Raw genomic sequence first — 21,772 nt, forward strand, 5'->3', positions numbered from 1 at the left:
AGTTGAGCTTCTAATATAGTGTTTTTAAACAACTTCCAAGCATTTTCGAGTGATGTGACCCTCTGGACTTTGTTTTTCAGCTTTCTTTTTACCAATCCCCTCATTTTTGTGAAGTTTCCTCTTTTGAAGTCAAATGTGACCGTGTTGGATTTTCTTGGCAATTGGCCAGTTACATGTATGTTTAATTTAATAGCACTGTGGTCACTGCTCCCAATCGGTTCAACAACACTTACATCTCGCACCAGGTCCCGGTCCCCACTGAGGATTAAGTCCAGGGTTGCCGTCCCTCTGGTCGGTTCCATGACCATCTGGTCTAGGGCATAGTCATTTAGAATATCTAGAAACTTTGCTTCTTTGTCATGACTGGAACACATATGCGGCCAGTCTATGTCCGGGTAGTTGAAGTCACCCATTACTACCACATTTCCTAGTTTGGATGCTTCCTCAATTTCATATCTCATCTCCAGGTCTCCCTGAGCATTTTGATCAGGGGGACGATAGATCGTTCCCAGTATTAAGTCCCTCCTGGGGCATGGTATCACCACCCACAACGATTCTGTGGAGGAGTCTGCCTCTTTTGGGGTTTCCAGCTTGCTGGATTCAATGCCTTCTTTCACGTATAGAGCGACTCCGCCACCAATACGTCCTTCCCTGTCGTCCTGGTATAGTTTATATCCAGGGATAACCGTATCCCACTGGTTTTCTCCATTCCACCAGGTCTCCGTTATGCTCACTATATCAATGCTCTCCTCTAAGACCAAGCACTCCAGTTCTCCCATCTTGGTTCGGAGGCTCCTAGCATTAGTGTACAGGCACTTGTAAGCAGTCTCTCTCTTCAAGTGTCTTTGGCACTTGTGGTTTGGCCTGTGGTAATTTTGCTCTTCTGAATTCATCTTGCACCTCAGGCCTTTAGACTGCAAACTTGTGGCTTTCATACAACTTTTTCATGGAGAAGTCCTAGGTACCTTCCTGTCCCAACAGTTTCCCAAGAAAAAACCTCTTTTAAAAGAGTCTGTAGTTTGGATATACCCACACTGCTACTAACATTTGCCAGAAACCTAGCTATCTCAAGATATGTGAAAAAAGGCTTCTGGTTGAAAAAATAATAATTTGTATGGACTGAAGTATAGGTAGAAGTTATCTGAAGCTCCTGAATTCCTGTCAATAATTGCACTGTATGTTTTAATACAAGTCTTGTGACCTTTCATGGGCAGATTTCTCTGTTTACAAAGGACTGCAAGCAAAATTAAATACTCTTGTGTTTAGTTATGATCTGTCTTCCAGTGACAGAGCTCTGCAATTGCTGAAAGAAGACTTAATTAGTACTCAGCTGAATTCCTGCCACGTGGGAGGAGGCTGTTCCTGCCATCATTGCATATTACCTGAAAAGTGAGTCTATACCCTGGGAAAATGCAGGTATCGATGACACCCATCTCTTGGGGTTCTGTATCTGAGCAGAACTTGGCAAGGAGCCTGGGCGCACATTTAAAGGCTAACTTTTTTTTATGGCACAAACATTTCTGGGCCAGAGCCTACTTCGTCAAATATATTAAATGTCTGTGCAAGTATAATCTATTCAACTTAGAAAGGAGAGGGTGGGAGTCATTACCAGGACCAACACCAAGTTCTATTTCTCCTTCATTCCCTAGTATGGTAACCCTTGAATGAATTGCCTGTGTTCAGTAATGGTCCTGGGTAAGGACAGCTATTTTGGATGGGAAACATCAGGAATGGGAAACCTGTGGTCCTACATTTGTTGATGGGCTCCAGCTCCCAACAGCCCCAGTCATCTTGGCCAGTGCTCAGGATGATGCGAGTTGGCGCTGAGCAACATCTAGAGCAGGGGTTCCCAAACTGTAGTTCTTGGGCCACAAGCTTCATTCAGATGGTCTGCAGCATGTCTGCGTTAAATATTCATATTTATTGTTCATTGTGTTTTTATTGCTGCTTTTATTTATATTTTATTTTACTGCATTACCATTTGATTTCTATGGAATGCAAATTGTAATTTAATAAAATACAAGAAATAAACAATGAAAATGCAATTAAAAGTTAAACAGCTTCCAGCACAGTGCTTTACAATTGCTACAAGAGGCAGAACAATCTTTTTAAAGTGGTCTTCCAAAACCATCAGCAATTTTCAAGTGGTCCGTGGGAGAAAAGGTTTGGGAACCAATGATGTAGAGGTCCACAGGGTCCTCATCTCTGAGGTCTAGATTTAAGATGGTGGCTACCGTCACCAAAGTTTATTGCCAAATTCAGGCTGTCATTCGGAGACTACCACACTTAGTAATGACATCTGTTTCATCTGCGAACTACATTGGTAACAGTTTGTTTTGAGGTTAAATGGTAGAATCTGCTCTTAAGCCCTGAATGGTTCGTTACAAGAAGAGTAAGGTAACATTTTCTCTCTGATACCCTCTCCACCCATGAGCTAAGATCTGATGGTGAAATACAATTATACATGTTGCCACTGTCTTTGATAAGATTAACATCAGCTAGAATCATAGCTTTCTCGGGGGGAGCACTCTTGTCACATTGTCTAATTATTCAGAAATTGGTAAAAAGATATCTTTCCACCTTCAGTGCTGGTTAGGCTGCATCTGGAGGTCAGTGTCCAGTTCTGGGTGCCACATTTCAAGAAAGATGGTGACAAGCAGGTGTCCAAACAAAGACAACCAGGATGTGAAGGGTCTGGAAACAAAATCCTCTCAGGACTGGAGGGTGAATGGGTGGAAATTGCAGGGAAGCAAATTTGGACTAAAATGTCAGAATAAGCTTCCTAATGATAAGACCTGTTCAACTGCATAACAGACTGTCTTGGGAGATGGAGTGTCCTTCACTGGAGGTATTTAAGCAGACACAGAATGGCCATCTGTCAGGTGTTGCAATTGCATCCTACACTGAGTAAGGGATAAGAGTAATTATTCTATTATTTATGTAGGCAACTCCTTATATCTGCTCCAAATCATCCTGTGGCAAGAAAACTTGAAGTATCATACCTCTGTTTGCTTAGCATATCTACCTTTTTATTTTCAAAGCCTCCCCTCTCTCCACCCAAGTTCCATGACTTTTTGTCTTAGGTGATTCCTCCCTCAGCAAACCAAACCTTCCAAGAACATAGGAAGAGCCTGCTGGGTCATGTCAAAAGCCCATGTAGTCCAGCATCTTCTCACAGTGGCGATGTGAGCCGTTATTTGAAGAATATTTTGACATACAGGTGCCTGTTTACATGGAAACCAGGCCAGTAGAACAACTGGAGACTATGCTGCCACCCCTAAGAACAGTCTTGATGGATCCAACCCAGTTTCCATTCATGGTGAGCACAGTGTGTCGCACATAACTCAACAATTCTGTACAATGCATATGGAAACCAAGAGAAACGGTCATGGATGTTTGTGTGACTTTTAATAATTTTGAAAGCACAGGTGATTGACGGTAATATATCATAAACACACAAACTCAAAGTTCCACAGTTAGTTTTGAAAGTACGATGAGAATGACAAACAACATTCATTTTGCAAGCAATGGAACATTTTGGTTAAGTCAAAGAACTTCCGTAAACACAGTTCTCCTGCTGTAGCCCACTGTTTGAAGAAATGCTAGCTTTCCAGTAAGAGTCCCTTGTAACCTTGTAAGGTTAGGTGGTTGTTTTTTGAGGCCATAAAAATCTTAGCACGATGCCAGCTGGATTGTCATGCAGAACATACGAGAGACATAAAATGTCAAATGCGGACATTTCTACTTGAGCCATGATAGGGCTTTATCTGTCATTAGAGATAAGTGATGTTCTTAAAAGTATATTGAAACAGACATAACAACAAGAAAAACAGGACAATCTCATTCCCTTGCATTGTATCCAACAAAGTTATACGTGGTGTAAACCCATTGAAAATAATGGAACTTAATTATGTCCGTTAATCTTAATTGGCCTACTCTGCCGTTAGATACAACACTGTGTTTAGAGCTAGACAAGACACACAATTACTGACCTGTAATCAACATATAAACTATTTCATAAAGAATGAGGCTAAATGTACTCATATTAAAATTCGAGAATTATGCCTCCAGAAAATTTCTCAATTATGTTTTTTGCTTTGGAAAAAATAAAAACCATGTGATGTGAATGCTCCACTCCACCAACCTCACACCCAGTGTGCTTGTGTGTCAGGAAGGGTTCTCAGTTCACCTCAATGGAGGGACAGATTTGCATATGCAAAGAAAGGCAAGCGGAATGGCTATTTCCTCACAACACCAATGGAATACACAGAGTAGACTTCCATAAGCCTACTTGGCATAAATGGAGATTGCTGAGGTCTCAAATGCCCTTACAGCTGGTTTACAGGTGTGAACTTTCATCAACCGATGACTACATTTTCTGGGATGGCTCCAAGGTGGTGAAATTTTCTCTCTATAAGGGTGCATCTGGTACCTTCATATAGTTTCCACAGTATGCTGAAGATGCACCTCTTTACCTTGGCCTTTCATACCTAGGATATGTTTTCAGGACCCACACGATTCCTGTGATTGTAATTTAACTGTTTTTAACACTGGATTTTAAAATGTTTATAACCTGCCCTGGGACCTGCTGGTGAAGGGCAGGTAATAAATAATGACAACATGTATGAATGGGTTGTTGCAGACTTTTCTACTCTTTGAAATGTTCTCTTTATAGTCAAACTTTTCCTATTGTTTGCTAGTAAATGGCCTGGCTTCCTGCTCTTTTAGTTGCTCCTTGGAATGATTAAGAAGGGAAACATTCACCATTTTCATGGGAATCTACAGTCCAAATTGGCAAGGCAAGACATGGGAGGGACTCTTTCTGCAGGCCGTAGCTGAAGCAGGTCAGAGAACTGTCTGTTCTTACCCTTTTAAGATTTTAACAACTTTCTATCCAATAGATGGTTTTGCGTCTGGAAACAGCTAGATTTAAAAGACAAGAGGCAGCTGTGTCAGGTGGCCGTAGGGAAGTTGTGATCTTTATTCTTTTTACACCTTTTGTATCTTATGGAAGATATGTGGTCAACCTTGCTGGGTTATTGTGAGGATGAATAAGATAAGAAAGTGCTTGTATCATTGCTAAGACTTTCTGGACACATAATGAGAAACCATGATTCACTGGAAAAGACAATAATGCTGGGAAAAACAGAAGGGAGTAGAAAAAGAGGAAGGCCAAACAAGAAATGGATTGATTCCATAAAGGAAGCCACAGACCTGAACTTACAAGATCTGAACTGGGTGGTTTTTAACAGATGCTCTTGGAGGTCGCAGATTTATAGGGTTGCCATAAGTTGAAATTTACTTGAAGGCACATAACAAGGTTAAGTGCATTGTGCCTGTAGCTTAAGTTAGCTGTGATGAAATGTTGTGTCCTGTTTATCCTACTCAGAACAGACCCACTGAAGTTAATGGGTTCATTAATTGTAATGGGTCTACTCTGAGTAGTAGTTGGATACAACTCTATATATCCTACCACATGCATTAGGAAGCATATCCTGTTAAATAAACTTGCTTAGGATTGGGTTGCATATTCCACTGAAAGCAAGGGGATGAGACTGCACTGCACTGCACTGCCATTGATTGCAATGGGCAAGGCTAACTTTGGGGGATCATAGCCAACAGAGCCAAATTAATACTAGGATGGATTTGTATTGGATGCAGGTGAGTGAACAATCTTATTTAGTAAATTGACCAGAGATTCTTTTTCCCCCTACAAATCATTCGGCTCTAACCTCAGTGCTATGAAACTCAGCCACAGTTTGCCTTACAGTCTACTCCTATTTGCTGCAATATATAGTAATTAGAGAGGCTCCTATAATGTTTGATGCTGATTATTAGGCCTCTTGGTAACACTGAAATTAAAAGCAAGAATCAAGCTGTATGGAAAAACTAAAAAAAAAAGTGAAGTGGAGTGTAATAATCTTCCATCAATATCTGTGTTTGTCCTGCAAACCACATTCACTTGTCAGCATAGAATTGGGGATTTTGAGAATTTTAAGCAGTGTTGTTGGCATGGACATTTTTGGACACACGAGTGAAGTTTATGTAGCCCAACATAACAGGGCAGTAAGGAAAGGATAAAATAAGACCAGGTGATGAAAAGGGTTGTTATCATGAATGGGTATTTAAGAAGACGCTGAAACATTCTGTTACTGATATGGTGACTCCAGTTATGAGGGGTGCAGGGATGACTCCATGGGACAGAGAGGATTAACAAGCTGCCCCTCCAGAAAGGGTTATCGCTACTCCATGCACCTGACAAGAAAATCAGTGTAATGAATTGCAGAATTACAATTTTTTAAAATCAAAAACTTAATATTTGGTTTTTAAATCTGAAAAGCATAAAATCCCGCATGTGGTTTTTAAATGCATCCCTTTTGGCCCCCAACTTTCAGCCCAGCGAGCAGGAGCTACCAAAGCTACTTGGGAGAGATGCTGTTTCGCAGCCAGTGAGTTGCCTGCCAGCCCAGATCAACAACAGGCCTTCTGCAGGTGGTTAGAAGTCAACCAGGTGATTTACTAGAGAGAGGACCTCTTCTGTGGTGGCACCCCAGCTGTGGAACCCCTTCTGTAAGAAAATGTTACCTGTTGCCTTCTTTACTGTCACTTATGTATCCAGCTAAGACAGTATCCATTTCCTGAGCTCTTAACAAGCAATGGCTTTTAAACCACATTGTGTTTGTTATATAATGCAAAGACAGGCTATAAATATTTTGGGTTGTATTCAACTAAGCCCTACTTGAAGTAGACCCATTGAAACTAATGAACCAAAGTTAGTCATGTCTATTAATGTCAATGGGCATACTCTGAGTAGGACTAGCATTTAATACCACCCTTTGTAAATAAATAAATACACCTATGCATATACTCGCACCACTTCTCAACTCTCTGGCAAAGGACAGTTGCAACCCCACCTCCTCCCTCCAAACTTGCTTCTCCATTAATGGTCTTTATCATCTTTTTACATCTCACATGAATTAGTCTAGTCACCCCTGGAGGACTACAAGATGATGATGTGGTTGGATCATTCCAGATAAAGGGTAACCAAAGTGGTGCCCTCCAATTGCTATGGACTACAATTCCCATCATCCCTGTTCATTGGGGCTGATGGGAGTTATAGTCCAACACCATCTGGAAGGGACCATGTTGGCTACCCTGTTCTAGGTGGAAGAAAGACTATGAAAGGGACATGTTAATTTGGATTCTAGGAAGCATTATGGAAAATCTTTACCATTCTCCACTCCATCTCCTTTTCCCTGTCTCTTTTCAACCTTTTGCTAATTTCCTGTTCTCTACATGTGTAGGTCATGGAAAACTATGGAATGCTTTAAAAAAAATGGGGGCGCCACAGCATCTGATTGTGCTGATACACAACTTATACTCTGCACAAGAGGCTACTGTAAGGACAGAATATGGAGAAACCGATTGGTTCCCCATCAGAAAGGGTGTGAGACAGGGGTGTATTTTATCACCCTATTTATTTAATCTATACGCTGAACATATCATATGGAAAGCAGGATTGGACTAAGATGAAGGTGTGAAAATTGGAGGGAGAAATATCAATTTAAGATATGTAAATTATACCATACTACTAGCAGAAACCAGTAATAATTTGAAATGAATGCTGACGAAAGTTAAAGAGGAAAGCACAAAAGCAGGACTACAGCTGAACGTCAAGAAGACTAAAGTAATAACAGAAGATTTATGTAAGTTTAAAGTTGACAATGATGACATTGAACTTGTCAAGGATTATCAATACCTTGGCACAGTTGTTAACCAAAATGGAGACAAGGACTGGCGAGGGCAGCTATGAGGGAACTAGAAAAGGTCCTCAAATGCAGGGTCATTCAGACCATGGTATTCCTGATCTCTGTATGGATGTGAAAGTTGGACAGTTAAAAAAGCAGATAAGAGAAAAATCAACTCGATAAAGGAAGCCACAGACCTGAACCTACAAAATCTGATCAGGGTGGTTTATAGGAGATGCTGTTGGAGGTTGCTGATTCATAGGGTCGCCATAAGTTGAAATCAACTTGAAGCACTTAACAAACCCTATAAGAACAGTCCTTAATGTCTACTGCTAGGTTCAGAAAGATTCCTTATACTAAGTTTTTTTAAAAAACCAGCCCTGTGTTTTAGGAAGGTTCCTTGAAGCTGATCAGGGCATTCTTCATAAGAATGACCTTAAAAGACATCTCACCCCCATGACGTGGTGGCCCAGGATCCTCTGCAGCAAAGAGGGATTCTGTGGCAGATGGGTCAAGGTGAAAACTGACATGTTCCTTCAGAGTTTGGAAGCCCCTGCCTGATGCACTGTGATGATTGGCTGCGTTTGACCAATCCGCTTATTGAGGTGAGATATGCATGAGCTTCTTGCCCATTCACACAGCGCCTTTGCTCCTCCCTTCACCAAGTTTAGCAATCGAGAAAGGAAGTCTCTGGTTAGCCAATTCCCCATTTTGTCCAACCTGGAGAAACAATGTCAAAACAATGTCTTTGGAACAAGCCAGGATCTTAACCCAACTTCAGAATAGGGTTTCTTGGCTTGTTCCGAATCTGGTAACTCTTGTTTTCCAGCTCAGATGAAATGGAAAATTCGGAACTTCAAGTTCAAGCAGTGTACTTCAGAAAGAGCTGCATGCACAAGCAAAAGGCTTGTGTGTATCTTGGCTTAGCAAGACAAGATATGGTCATCCAAACTAGGCTGTTTATCTCTGAGAAGACACAGTAGAGGGGGATTTATGTCACAGTATGTTTAAGAACATAACATAAGAGCCTGCTGGATCAGGCCAGTGGCCCATCTAGTCCAGCATCCTGCTCTCACAGTGGCCAAACAGGTGCCTGGGGGAAGCCCGCAAGCAGGACCTGAGTGCAAGTGTTCAATCTGTGTTCTAGAGAACATTGCATGTCTAGCACAGGTGCTTACCGAATCAAATCTATGGTCCACACAACAGAAAGTGGTGTATTTTACTTCCTGACACAAATATTGACATATTCTTTGCGTATGTTGCAGCAAAAAAGCATAAACTTTTTTTTAGATGAAAATTCACTGGGCTGTCATAAAATGAAAATAGGGGTGTTATTTTTCAGGCATTTGTTTTCCTCAAGTTTGTTAAGTTTTATGGAATTATGTAGCAATTCATTGTTGTAACATGACCTAGTGGCCTTGGGAAAAATATATTTAATAGAATTTTGGTCCATTAATTTTCATGGGGCATTCAATATCCAGGGGTGCATACATGGATCTCCTAGTTACATTGTCTAAACATCCTCACTCCAAAGAGATGGTCATTGTGGTCAGCTGTGACGATGCTGATCCACCTGTTTTGGTCGAGCCTTCCTCTCAGTAGATGATTGGTGCTGCTAATGCAGGGTGTGCTGTCCACTTCTGTTACCACTCTGACCCATATGAGAAGTAGAAAAGATAAATCGATGCTCATTTCATAGTGTGTGTTTCAAAATTTGCTTAAATTTATGCTTGCTAGATACAATTATTTACTAGTGATATCTGCAAAAGGAAAACAGCACTTTTAGTGAAACCTGTTTCTGGAAGCTTATAGGAACATTCATTTCAGGGCCTGGTGTTTTGCATTACACTGCAACTTAAGTTGGCAATCTAGGCCCAGCTGAGGTCAAGTCACTTCTCCAGTCAGTTTCCCCAGCATACAGAAATAAACATCCACTCATTTAGCACCCCTGGCTTACAAGAGCTGGCCTAGGTGCAAGGAAGACAGATGAGACTGTCTACAATTAAAACTCAAGCGACTCAAAGAACAGGTACTGTTTTCTTTTAATAAGGTAGGACTGTGACATCCAGAAACTGAACTGATAGGAAGACCATGGGGCTGGAAATGGAGTTGTGACTCTGACAAGCTGCATGTACTTCCAGGTCTTCTATACAAGAGTGTAATACAGGGAGTGTAATACAAAGGCAGTATGCTTCTGAAAACCAGTTGCTGGAAGCCTCAGGAGGGGAGAGTGTTCTTGCACTCAGGACCTGCTTGCAGGCTTCCCCCAGGCACCTGCTTGGCCACTGTGAGAACAGGATGCTGGACTAGATGGGCCACTGGCCTGATCCAGCAGGCTCTTCTTATGTTATGATGGGGAATCAGGTATCTTACAGATATTCATAAAATCATAGAATAGTAGAGTTGGAAGGGGCCTATGAGGCCATCAAGTCCAACCCCCTGCTCAATGTTGTTGAACTCCAGTTCCCATCAGCCCCAACCAGCATGGCCAATGGTCAGAGAGGATGGGAGTTGTAGTCCAGCAGCTGGAGGGCCAGAGGTTCTATACACCCACTGCAATAAATGCAACTTTTATTTCAAACCAGCACAACCTATGGCCTTCAAAGCTAAATGTAACCACTGAGCCAAAGATGGCGTGTACCTGAAGACTCAAGCTTCTTGCTTCTTTTGATGCCTGTATTGGGGACTGTCAAGCATCCGGCAGAATACAAAATTTGTCTAGCAGCTCGTGTGATCACATGTTGAGATGACAGCAATAGGCCCTTCGACACTGTTAAATACTCTTCAGGGTCCTTCTTATATCCTGTTGCTAGCTCTCTCTCCCTCTCCCCACACTAGGGGCTTTGCCCCTGCTCACATTGCTCCTCTACCCCACAACAATCCCTGCACCGTTAGACTTTGCCACCCCACCCCCGACGAACTCATTAACCCAGGGCTGGAGAACCTTTTTTGCTCTCGCCCTGTGGGCCAAATTTAACAGGTGGGTGGGGTAACACCATGTCATAACTTTAATGTCACATGATTGACACCTGTCAAAGCTGGCTTGCAGGGTTGGAGCAAACAAGATTCTCCACTGCTGGTCTAATGGGTTAGTGTGTGGGGATTACACCTAACTAAGCCCCCCCCCCTGCTTTCCCCCCTTGCCCTTTAGAGTTGGCTAAGCCCCCCCCCTTTTAGACCAGCCTGTCAGGAATGCTCCCTCATAGCTTTCCTGAGCTGCTCCCAGCTGCCTCTTGCCTCCTCCACTGCTGCAGTATAGTTTGCAGTGCCACCTGTCTGCTGGGCTGTGAACTGCAGTGTGATGGATTCAGGATTTACATTTTTATGTATCTATATATTTTCATATCCTTTAATGTTCCTGATAAATAAAATACAATGATTTCAGCACATACAAATGAATAGTTTAAAACAGGAACAGGTTACTGACAAGCTTTGGGGTCTAACAACAGGAAGGGCGGAACCATCTTTAGAACAAGCTATTTGGAAACTGCACCTTTTTGGGTTGTAGAAGGGTTTTGGGTCTGCCTCCCTCCAGCCGGCAGGGCATGTTTATTCAACATAAATCATTGGACATTACCACCACATCTAGTTCTCAGCTTTGCAAGTTTTTCAAACAGACATAAGCATCTCCTAACTGACTAGGCAGTGGGGCTGGCATAGGAACAAAAGGGTGCAAAAACTCAGGTACTTTCTCAACAATACAGAGCATGCACATAAATTGCATTGGTTAAATAGGAGTTTTAAAAGAGAGAATGGCCTTATCTTGATTTCCTTGCTCAAGCTCCCTGCTTTAGATAATGAATCTTATCATTGCCAACAAGGATTTGGTCAACTCTTCCTTAATGACCGTAATCCTCCAGAGCACCAGTTGCCTCCGTTTCAAGTAACCACCATGTCTTCATAAATACGAGACGACCAGCGGGTGGTAAAATGCACATTTTGAATTCATCTGTGGAAAATTCATTAGGAAGCAGGAGTGCCGGAGCGGCAAGCCAACCGGGGCTTTTACATGCACCTTGTGTGGTGGATTTACTCCCTGGGTATGTTGGGTGGAGGAATCTTCACGGCAGAAGGCTCCACTCCCCAGATTTCTCTGGCATACTCGGTAATTGTCCTGTCGCTGGAAAACTTGCCAGAGCATGCAATGTTCCTGATTACCTTTTTAGTCCACTCTCTGGGATTCTAGAAAGAAAATGGGAAGATGTTGGAAAGTATGGTAGCAGTAGAACTCCACCTGACGCAATGTAGGTTGTAATTATTTATATGTATTATCCAATCTACAAAGCTGGAGAACCGTCATACGCCTGTAACTCTCTCGAAGCAGCAGAAAATATGGCAGCTGTGGCTTCTGTCTGTTCCCTTCCCAGCCCTGTTGTCTGCTGTCTTGCTACTTTGCTTTAAATTGATCAGGGCTTTCTCGGTGGCAGCACCCAAGTTGTGGAATTCTCTGCCCTCCATCCAGCATCTTTCATACTGGGTGTTTCAACACCTTTTGAAGGCATCTGTTCCAGCAGATGTCTAACCTACTTGGTTAGTTGACCTGTATTTCCTCTGCTATTCTGTCTGCACTTAGATGCTTTATCTATATATATACCAGAGAGGTTATATATATGAAGCTAGTGTTCACGGTTTGACTACCCCAAATTCCTAGCTGTTGAAATGCACTTTTCAGATCCAGGGCCGGGTGGGGCCCCCTTGGCTGGCATCCAGATAATTTGGCTTCATGGTTTTGAAAGTTGGTTTGCTGGTGTTTTTTCTCCATAGAGTTGTATGTGCAGTGGTTCTGCTCCTACTTGGCGGCTCAGCTCCAGAAGGTGGTGCTTGGGGAACACTGCTCAGCCCCGTGGATTCTCCAGTATGGGGTTCCGCAGGGGTCAGTTCTGTCCCCCATGCTGTTCAACAGCTACATGAAACCGTTACATGCGGTCAGCCGGAGTGTTGGAGTGCGTTGCCATCAGTATGCTGATGACACACAGCTCTATTTCTCCTCATCCTCTTCAGGTGAGGCTGTCAATGTGCTGAACCGGTGCCTGGCTGCGACAATGGACTGGATGAGGGCTAATAAACTGAGGCTCAATCTAGACAAGACTGAGATGCTGTTAGTGGGTGGTTCTTCTGACTGGATGGTGGATGTCCAACCTGTCCTGGATGGGGTTGCACTCCCCCTGAAGGAGCAGGTTCGTAGCTTGGGGGTTCTCCTAGAGCCATCTCTGTCTCTTGAGGCTCAGGTAGCCTTGGTGGCACGGAGTGCCTTCTACCAACTTTGGTTGGTGGCCCAACTACGTCCCTATCTGGACAGGGATAACCTGGCTTCAGTTGTCCACACTCTGGTAACCTCCAAGCTAGATTACTGCAATGCGCTGTACATGGGGCTGCGTTTGAAGATGGTTTGGAAACGGCAGCTTGTGCAAAACGCAGCAGCCAGATTGGTAACATGGACCAGACAGTTCAAACATATAAAACCGATTCTGGCCCGCTTGCATTGGCTGCCTATATGTTTCTGAGCCTGATTCAAGGTGCTGGTTTTAACCTATAAAGCCTTACATGGCTTGGTACCACAATACCTGATGGAACGCCTCTTCCGATACGAACCCACCCGTACACTACACTCAGCCTGAAAGGCCCTCCTCCAGGTGCCTACTCGGAGGGAAGCTGGGAGTCTGGCAACAACGGAGAGGGCCTTCTCAGTGGTGGCCCCCAAATTATGGAATGATCTTATTGATGAGGTGTGCCCGGCGCCAACCCTGTTATCAAGACTTTCCCCTTCTCCCAGGCCTTTTTACAGCATTTGAATAACGCGTGTTTTTAACTTGCTCATCAGTTTTTATGGCTTTTAATGGTTTAAATTTGTATACTTGTTTTTAATGTTCTTAATTGTTGTAAACCACCCAGAAAGCTTCGGCTATAGGGCGGTATATGAATGCAATAAATAAAATAATAAAATAAATGTTTTGTGGATACCCTTGATAAGCTTTGCTCCCCTCTCCAGAGCCTGAGGAGGGGGAAATGATGGATTTGCCTCTGGTTATGACATTGGCCATCCTACAGGAAATCCATTGGCTCCCTCAGAAGCATAGCAGTCCCAAGGGAGACATAGCAGTCACCTTAACAACCATTCTGGTTTTAAATACACAAACACTGACTCTTAGGATCATATGAAAGAACAGATTGGGGCCAGGATACTTACCCGGACCCTGTAATGCTCTTTGGAGGCCCTTCTCAGGGTGCCCTTGCCAATTAAAGCATGGAGGGTGTCCAGCAGAGGAATGTAGGAAGTTCCCATAAACTAAGTTGGACTACTGATCCATTGGGTTTTTTTAAAAAAAAGCTTTTGTATTCAATCATATGATCATCTCCCCTCACAGGGACATAGGAAGTTACCTTGCTTTAAATTGATCAGGGCATTCTTGGTGGCAGCACCCAGGTTGTGGAATTCCATTGGTTTCATTAGGAGAGAATCAAGCACGTGTAGTTTAACTCAATGTGAAAATGCGGACCTTTTTACAGGAACGTAAGAACTGCCTCATACCAAGTCCAACTATTAGTTCATCTAGCTCAGTATTGCCTACACTAACTGGCAGCAGCTCTCCAACGTTTCAGGCAGGAGTCTCTCCCGGCCCTACTTGGAGACACAAGGGATTGAACCTGGGACCTTCCTGCATGTGAAGCAGATGCTCTCCCACTGAGCTACGGCCCTTCCCAGCACTTGGCTCACCCTAAGATACCAGAGCCATAGCTGCGTCTCCCATCTGTTTCACAAACAAGCCCGTTTTCATATCTGCTAGATGAAGGTCAGCCTTACCATGTACAGCTGGTCCACTTGCCCTTGACACTTGATGTAGGCTTCATAATCAGCAAACACCTTAAACCTGGAACAAAGGACAGCATGAGAATAACTGTGATCTCAAGGTGTGTGTTTCTTTTCCGAGTTGGAAGCACAGAGCCGGCCTTTGCAAACCCAGAAGCATGAAGATGCACTGGTCAGTAGCATGCTGGGGGTGGGCTTCAAATAACTGATGCAGCCCTCAAAGACTCCTGTGTGTTCCTCACCTCTCCCTAACTTGGTTGTCTTTAGAGTGAGGCACTATTCTGGATATCTCTTCCTTACGACTGGTGAAAGAAGAGGGTCTTCTTGTTGAGGTGCCCTCCTTGTGGAAGTGTCTGCCCAGAGGGGGTTGTATAGACAGCTCCCTGTGCTCACTTAGGATGCTGGTAAAAACCTCGTTCCTATTTTGGAGAGCATTTGGCTAGCTGACTGACACTGCTGCAGTTCATTTTTAACTGTATTTTGAGATTTTCTTTTAGACTTTTTTATCTCCCCTTTAAAAAATAAAAAACCAAGGTGGTTGTCTGATCTTAAAGTTGTTGTTTTTAATATGAACTTTATACATTTAGCTGTTAGCTGTCTTGAGAGTCTTTTTGGGTGAATCTAAAGCAGTTGGGGAGCTGCTGACCCTCCAGATGTCCTTGAATTCCAAGTTCCATTGGCCCAGCCACTAAGGCCAATGGCCATGGACAATGTAGTTCCACATTCTGGCTTAGACCAGGTACAGACTATTTACTGATCCAGGGTGGTCTCTAACTCTTCAGGGTCTCAAGCAGAGAGTGCAGCGGGGGGGGGAGAGGGAGAGAGCATGAGAGAGCACTTTCTTTAAAAAAAAAGTTCAATTTTTATTTAAAAAAAACACACACACATACTGTGCTTCGCATACAATCTGAGTTTCAAGAACCAGTTTCAAAAATCATACAAGGATCATAAAAGAGGGCTAGTCAAAAATTGTACATAACAGCAAGAAAGAATAGAAATATAAGACTACATTTTCAAATTATTTTGGAAGATGAGCAGACCAAAAGGCAGGTGAGTACTTGGAGATCTATTAGTACAACCAAGACAAGTGAGGTAATTCAAGCAGGGACACTAAGTGACTTCAAATGAATCAGACCTGATTAAGCCTCTACTACACTGTTCTTCAACTTTGGGTCCCATATCTTGTTGGACTGCAACTCCCATCATGCTTGGCCATTTGCTAAGCTGGCTGGGGTTGATGGGAGTTGTAGTCCAACAACATCTGAGGACTCAAGGTTGAAAACAGTGCTTCACTCCCCCAGCCATCAAAAGTAAAAAGAGTGCTATGATTCCAGTGCTGAGCTACTGGCCATTGCCACCAAGAGGAACAGGATTAAATTATTGTAGGATATCCAGCTTAAGACTTCTGGGAAGACAGAGAGCAGCTTTCCTTTTACCTGCGCCCTGATCATTTTTTAACTGGAGATGCCAGCAACTGAACCTGGGACCTTCTGCCTGTAAAGCATGTGCTCCATGCCACTGAGATATGGTCCCTCACCATAATTGCAAACTCCCCTGTTCTCACATCCCACGTGGGTTTCTGAGTGCCTGCAGAAGACCATCTCCTTTTCAGTTTCCTAATATTCACCACTGCAGAGGCCAGTGTATATGCAACAGATTGGCCTCTGGCATAAAGTGGATGTCAGTCATTAAAAACCAATGCCCATTTCCCCCTCTATGATGGTAACATAATATGGAGATACAAGCCTGGCTGGGTGGCTGCCAAGGGATACCCAAAGCCACACCATGGGCTATATAAAAGTTAAGCCAGGGACAACATGCCAGCCATGAAAAGTATGCCGTGAGCCCACCCTGGTTTAGCGAAGGTCCTTGATTGCTGCTTCTCACCTGTCATGATACATCAACATGTTGACGACATCTCGGAAGCATCCTGGATCATTTGGTGAGAAGAAGCCACTACCAATTTGATCAACAGCTTGCTTGAGCGCTGGAATCCTGTCATAGTATTCCTTCGCACTGTACCTAAATGAGAAAACAATGACATCTTCAGCCTCCTCTCCATCTCCTGTAAGAACACTTTCCTTTACACCTTCTGCTCAAACTAGTTAGATACCAAAGTAGCCTAAACAGGGCTGGCTCAAGTCATTTTGCCACCGGAGGCAAAGGACAAGATGGTAAGGAAGCTGACCAGACTGACAAATGAATCTTACTTCAACACTGTTGATGGGACAACACCTCACACCTGAGGGCAGAAGGCTAGCTTAGGGGGCACAGCACAGGCCACATGACGCACACAGTTGTCCTCCAGCATCTTGCCATCACTTAGCATCTGCCCCCTAAGGTGGCTGCCTCACCCTGTCTAAGGACAGGGCTGGCCCTGAGCCCAAATGATTCACGAATTGGATACGATTCCGAGGGGAGCATCAAAGATGACACGAAAAAGGGTCAGACTTATTCTTAGTAAGGGATTGATCAATATTGGATCTAGCAGAATTTATAAAAAGTTAATTAGTGGAAAGGAACCCACAAGTTCCTTGTGCATTTATGTACCATGCCTAATATACTTTAGGTGTTTCTCTAAATGACTGTATTAAGAATGTTTTCCCCCATTTTATTTAGAGAGTGTGTGAGTTTTGCTGTCTACTGCCAGATCAAACCTCTCCTGGTAAATTTTTAGAAAAAGGGATAGCCAGGATCCTGTCCCCCCACAAGGTTGGGGAACTTTTGCAGCCCAGGGGCCACATTATCTTCTGAGCAACCTGCCAGGGGCCACATGCCAACAGTGGGCAGGGTGAGAGGCAAATGTAAATGTTATCTTTGTGCAATAAAAAGCAAGGTTAGTGAAAGGGTGTGGCTTGGAGAGGGGGGGACAGCTACAGAGGGGGCAGAGAGAGTCCAGAGGGCCAGATAGAGAGGTCTGGAGGGCCACATTCAGTCCCTGGGCCTGAGGCTCCTCACACCTCAACAAGGCTCACCGTCTTCCTTCCTTGTGTTGGAATGACTTTTCAAGATGTTTTTAAAGATGCTTTGTTTTACTATATTTAAAACTCTGATTTTATGATGTTTTAGTGTTTTTGTTTGCCACCCTGGGCTCCTACTGGGAGCAAGGACGGTATATAAATTTAATTTATTATTATTATATAAATTATTATTATAATAATAATTTTCATTTGTGACATTTTCAAGTAACTGATGCAGGGCAAGACCTAGGAACGTTGCAGCTGTAACGGGGAAGATATTCTTGTTGCTCTGCGGAAGTAATCATCTGTGCCTATGAAGTGAGCCCAGCGTGGCTGCTCATACAAACCCTTTCTTATCTATCGCCTCCACGTCCTCCACCTGCATGCCAAAAATGAACAGATTCTTCTCTCCCGCCTCCTCAGCCATCTCCACGTTGGCGCCGTCCATGGTCCCAATGGTGAGGGCTCCATTCAGCATGAACTTCATGTTTCCTGTCCCTGAGGCCTCAGTACCAGCTGTGGAGATCTGCTGAGACAGATCTGCAGCAGGGACCACTGATATAAGAGTGGGGGGGGGGAAATAATCTGGTCAATCTCGTGAAAACATGTTTCCTCCCTCCCTTTTTAAAAGCACCATTTGTATGAACTGCAACTCAGTGAATTTCTAATCCTGCATCCTCGAGCGAAAGGCAGGGATGCAACTGGGGTCACTTCAGGGAACAAAGATGGAAAATAGTAACTACATTCCTGCCTTTGAACACTAGAGGGAGCTAAACTCATCTGGGTCAAGTGAGAAATTCTTTTTTCCTTTTTTATTTATTTATTTTATTATTTATTTATTAAATTTATATACCGCCCGACTAGCAATAGCTCTCTGGGCGGTGAACATAAAACAGCATAAAAATACAATAAATAACAAAACAATACTAAAATACAAGCAACAATCCAACACAATAAACATTTTTAAAAGTAAATCAGTGTAACTTAAAATGCTTCAGAGAATAGGAAGGTTTTGACCTGGCGCCGAAAGGAGAGCAGAGTCGGCGCCAGGCGTACTTCCTCAGGGAGACTGTTCCATAGTTCGGGGGCCACCACTGAGAAGGCCCTAGATCTTGTCATCACCCTCCGGGCCTCCCTGTGAGTTGGAGCCCGGAGGAGGGCCTTCGTAGCAGAACGTAGTGCACGGGCCGGTTCATATCGGAAGAGGCGTTCCGCAAGGTATCGTGGTCCCGCACCGTATAAGGCTTTATAGGTTAATACCAACACTTTGAATCTAGCCCGGAAACATATTGGCAACCAGTGCAAGCTGGCCAGAACAGGTGTTATATGCTCGGACTGCTTGGTCCTTGTCAGCAATCTGGCCGCCGCATTTTGCACTAGTTGTAGCTTCCGAACTGTCTTCAAAGGTAGCCCTACGTAAAGCGCATTACAGTAATCCAAACGTGAGGTTACCAGAGCATGTACCACTGATGTAAGGTCCTCTTTACTCAAATAGGGATGTAGCTGGGCTACCAACCGAAGTTGGTAAAACGCATTCCTAACCACCGAGGCTACTTGAGCCTCAAGTGAGAGGGAAGAGTCTAAAAAGACTCCCAGACTACGAACCCGGTCCTTTAGGGGGAGTGTAACCCTGTCCAGGACAGGGTATATATCCACCATCCGATCAGAGAACCCGTCCACCAACAGCATCTCAGTCTTGTCTGGATTGAGCTTCAGTTTGTTAACTCTCATCCAGTCCATTGTCGAGGCCAGGCAACGGTTCAGCAAATCGACAGCCTCACCTGAAGAAGATGAAAAGGAGAAGTAGAGCTGCGTGTCATCAGCATACTGATGACAACGCACTCCAAAACTCCTGATGACCTCTCCCAACGGCTTCATGTAGATATTAAAAAGCAGGGGGGACAAAACTGACCCCTGCGGGACCCCATATTGGAGAGCCCGCGGTGTCGAGCAATGTTCCCCAAGCACTACCTTCTGGAGACGACCCGCCAAGTAGGAGCGGAACCACTGTCAAGCAGTACCTCCAACTCCCAACTCCGCGAGCCTCTCCAGAAGGATACCATGGTCGATGGTATCAAAAGCCGCTGAGAGATCAAGGAGAATCAACAGAGTTACACTCCCTCTGTCTCTTTCCCAACATAGGTCATCGTACAGGGCGACCAAGGCTGTCTCAGTGCCAAAACCGGGCCTAAAACCCGATTGAAATGGATCTAGATAATCAGTTTCATCCAATAGCGCCTGGAGCTGGCCAGCAACCACCCGTTCCAAGACCTTGCCCAGGAATGGAACATTCGCCACTGGCCTGTAGCTGTTAAAATTGTCTGGGTCCAAGGAAGGCTTTTTCAGGAGTGGTCTCACCACTGCCTCTTTCAGACAGCCCGGGACCACTCCCTCTCGTAAAGAGGCATTTATCACTTCCTTGGCCCAGCTACCTGTTCCATTCCTACTAGTTTTTATCAGCCAGGAGGGGCAAGGATCCAGTACCGAAGTGGTTGCACGTACCTGTCCAAGCACCTTGTCCACGTCCTCGAGTTGAACCAACTGAAGCTCATCCAACAAAACAGGACAAGACTGTGCTCCGGACATCTCACTAGGATCTACTGCTATAACTAGTTTTATTAAACTTGTCCTTTGTATGGACCATTGCTCAGGGGTACAGCCTGCCTTTCATGCAGGAGGGTCCAGGTTCAATCCCCAGCTTCTTCAGATATGGCTGCGAATGTCCACTGCCTGAAACCCTCTATTAATAAAAGTATTTATATATCCCCCTCTCATAAAATATTAGGTTGATGTACAGCAATATAAAGAGCCAGTGTGGTGTAATGGCTAGAGTGTCAGACTGGGACCTGGGAGACCAGGGTTCAAATCCCTACTCGGCCATGAAGCTCAGTGGGTGATCTTGGGCTAGTCACTGTCTCCCGCCCTAACCTACCTCACAGGGTTGTTGTGAGGATGAAATGGAGAGGAGAAAGAATCACGTACACCACCTTGAGGTCCTTGGACGAGAGGTGGAATATAAATGTAATAATAAATAAGTAAATGAAAATGGGGGAAAAAAATTAAAAGCAAAACAACGCAAGCATTAAAATGTTTGGCTACTCAACAACATTTTAAACAACTGTATAGGCTTGTTGGCATAAAAAAGTCTTCAAGGGATGCCTGGAAGTCAAAAGCAATGGGACTGTCAACTCTTGGCTAGAGGAGTGTTCCACAGCATGGACTGGCAACACTAAATGCCTGACTTCTAGCTGAGGCCAGTCAGGCCTCTGAAATACGGGGGACAATTAGCAGTGCTCCTCCAGGTGGTATCAGGGATCAAGCTGGGATATAAGAGCTCAGAGAGCTTGGGTCTGAGGCATCCTGGGCCCAAGTCGCTCAGGGCTTTGTACAACACAAGAGCTTTGAACCTGGCTCAGCAATGTGGCAATGCCAGCATCCTGTGTGTTTTGCCCTCCTAGCAGGGGTGTAGTTGTCTGGGCTCCTGGCAGGTCTTAGACCCCTTCCTTGTTTTGGAGCCAGGTCCCGCAGGGTCCCTACATTTCCAGCATCCTATGAGAAAATCAGTATGAAAGGAGAGTATGATAGCCACTGAAGAGGCCCAATGAGCATCAATTGCAAACAAGCCATTATGTGATTCCTACTTCAAAAAGCCAAGACGAGTTATGGAGAATGAGAATTCTGTAACTGCCGAAGAAGAGAGAGTGAATCTTGATGATAGCACCCCATCTACGTCATCAAGTAGTTTGGTAGCAGCGGAAGACAATCGTGTATTCAGTAATTCAAGCAATATCTCTGACAGTGAGAAAGGAGAGTCAAATGGTGACAGGGAGAGAGAAGCAGAAAGTGATATTCAAGCCTGGACAGATTCTATAATCTTAGAAGATTGTCTTATCTTAAAAGGGGCCTGGCTATGACTTTCATGAAGGGACCCAGCACTCCTGTGCAATGTTGTAACTTGCAGTGCTGAACGTGTATGTTTGCATCAGTAGGGTCCATTTTTTCTTGCATGGGAGCCCCGTGAGATCAGGCCAACCATCTTTGTCCCAAGCAGGGGCATTGATAGGCACTTGAAAGTCAGGCGACACAAGCCCGTGGCACATTAAGAGTGACTGGGGTCTCACCGATGGTGCTTTGCAGCACCCTCAGCAACCTTGGAAGGAAAAATAACTTAAAGGTGGAGAAGGGACAGGAGATCCAGGGGCCAAGTACAAAAGTCCTAAGGCCCCCAGGCCAACACATAAGAACCCCCCTGTGCC

General features: G+C 44.2%; 1 protein-coding gene and 1 long non-coding RNA gene across 3 annotated transcripts in view; one reads left to right on the forward strand and one right to left on the reverse strand.

Annotated features, from left to right (window-relative positions):
• The first annotated feature begins 563 nt into the window (after window positions 1–563).
• On the forward strand, window positions 564–10,032 carry LOC133383941 (uncharacterized). Of its 2 annotated transcripts, XR_009762433.1 has the most exons (4): window positions 564–1,389; window positions 3,084–3,319; window positions 4,729–4,844; window positions 6,396–10,032. It is a non-coding gene; the product is annotated as an uncharacterized LOC133383941 (long non-coding RNA). The 2 variants fall into 2 exon arrangements; XR_009762432.1 differs by having other exon boundaries at window positions 564–3,319.
• An 879-nt stretch (window positions 10,033–10,911) lies between these two features.
• PYGB (glycogen phosphorylase B) overlaps window positions 10,912–21,772 on the reverse strand; it is a 61,051-nt gene continuing 50,190 nt past the window's right edge. Inside the window, exons 17-20 of the mRNA XM_061625620.1 lie at window positions 17,864–18,071; window positions 16,444–16,578; window positions 14,551–14,617; window positions 10,912–11,930 (exon numbers count right to left, since the gene is read on the reverse strand). Coding sequence (XP_061481604.1) covers window positions 11,778–11,930; window positions 14,551–14,617; window positions 16,444–16,578; window positions 17,864–18,071 — 563 coding nt within the window. The 3' untranslated portion in view covers window positions 10,912–11,777. The remainder of the gene's footprint in view (window positions 11,931–14,550; window positions 14,618–16,443; window positions 16,579–17,863; window positions 18,072–21,772) is intronic.

Source organism: Rhineura floridana, chromosome 4, assembly GCF_030035675.1.
Source record: "Rhineura floridana isolate rRhiFlo1 chromosome 4, rRhiFlo1.hap2, whole genome shotgun sequence".
Lineage (NCBI taxonomy): Eukaryota > Metazoa > Chordata > Lepidosauria > Squamata > Rhineuridae > Rhineura > Rhineura floridana.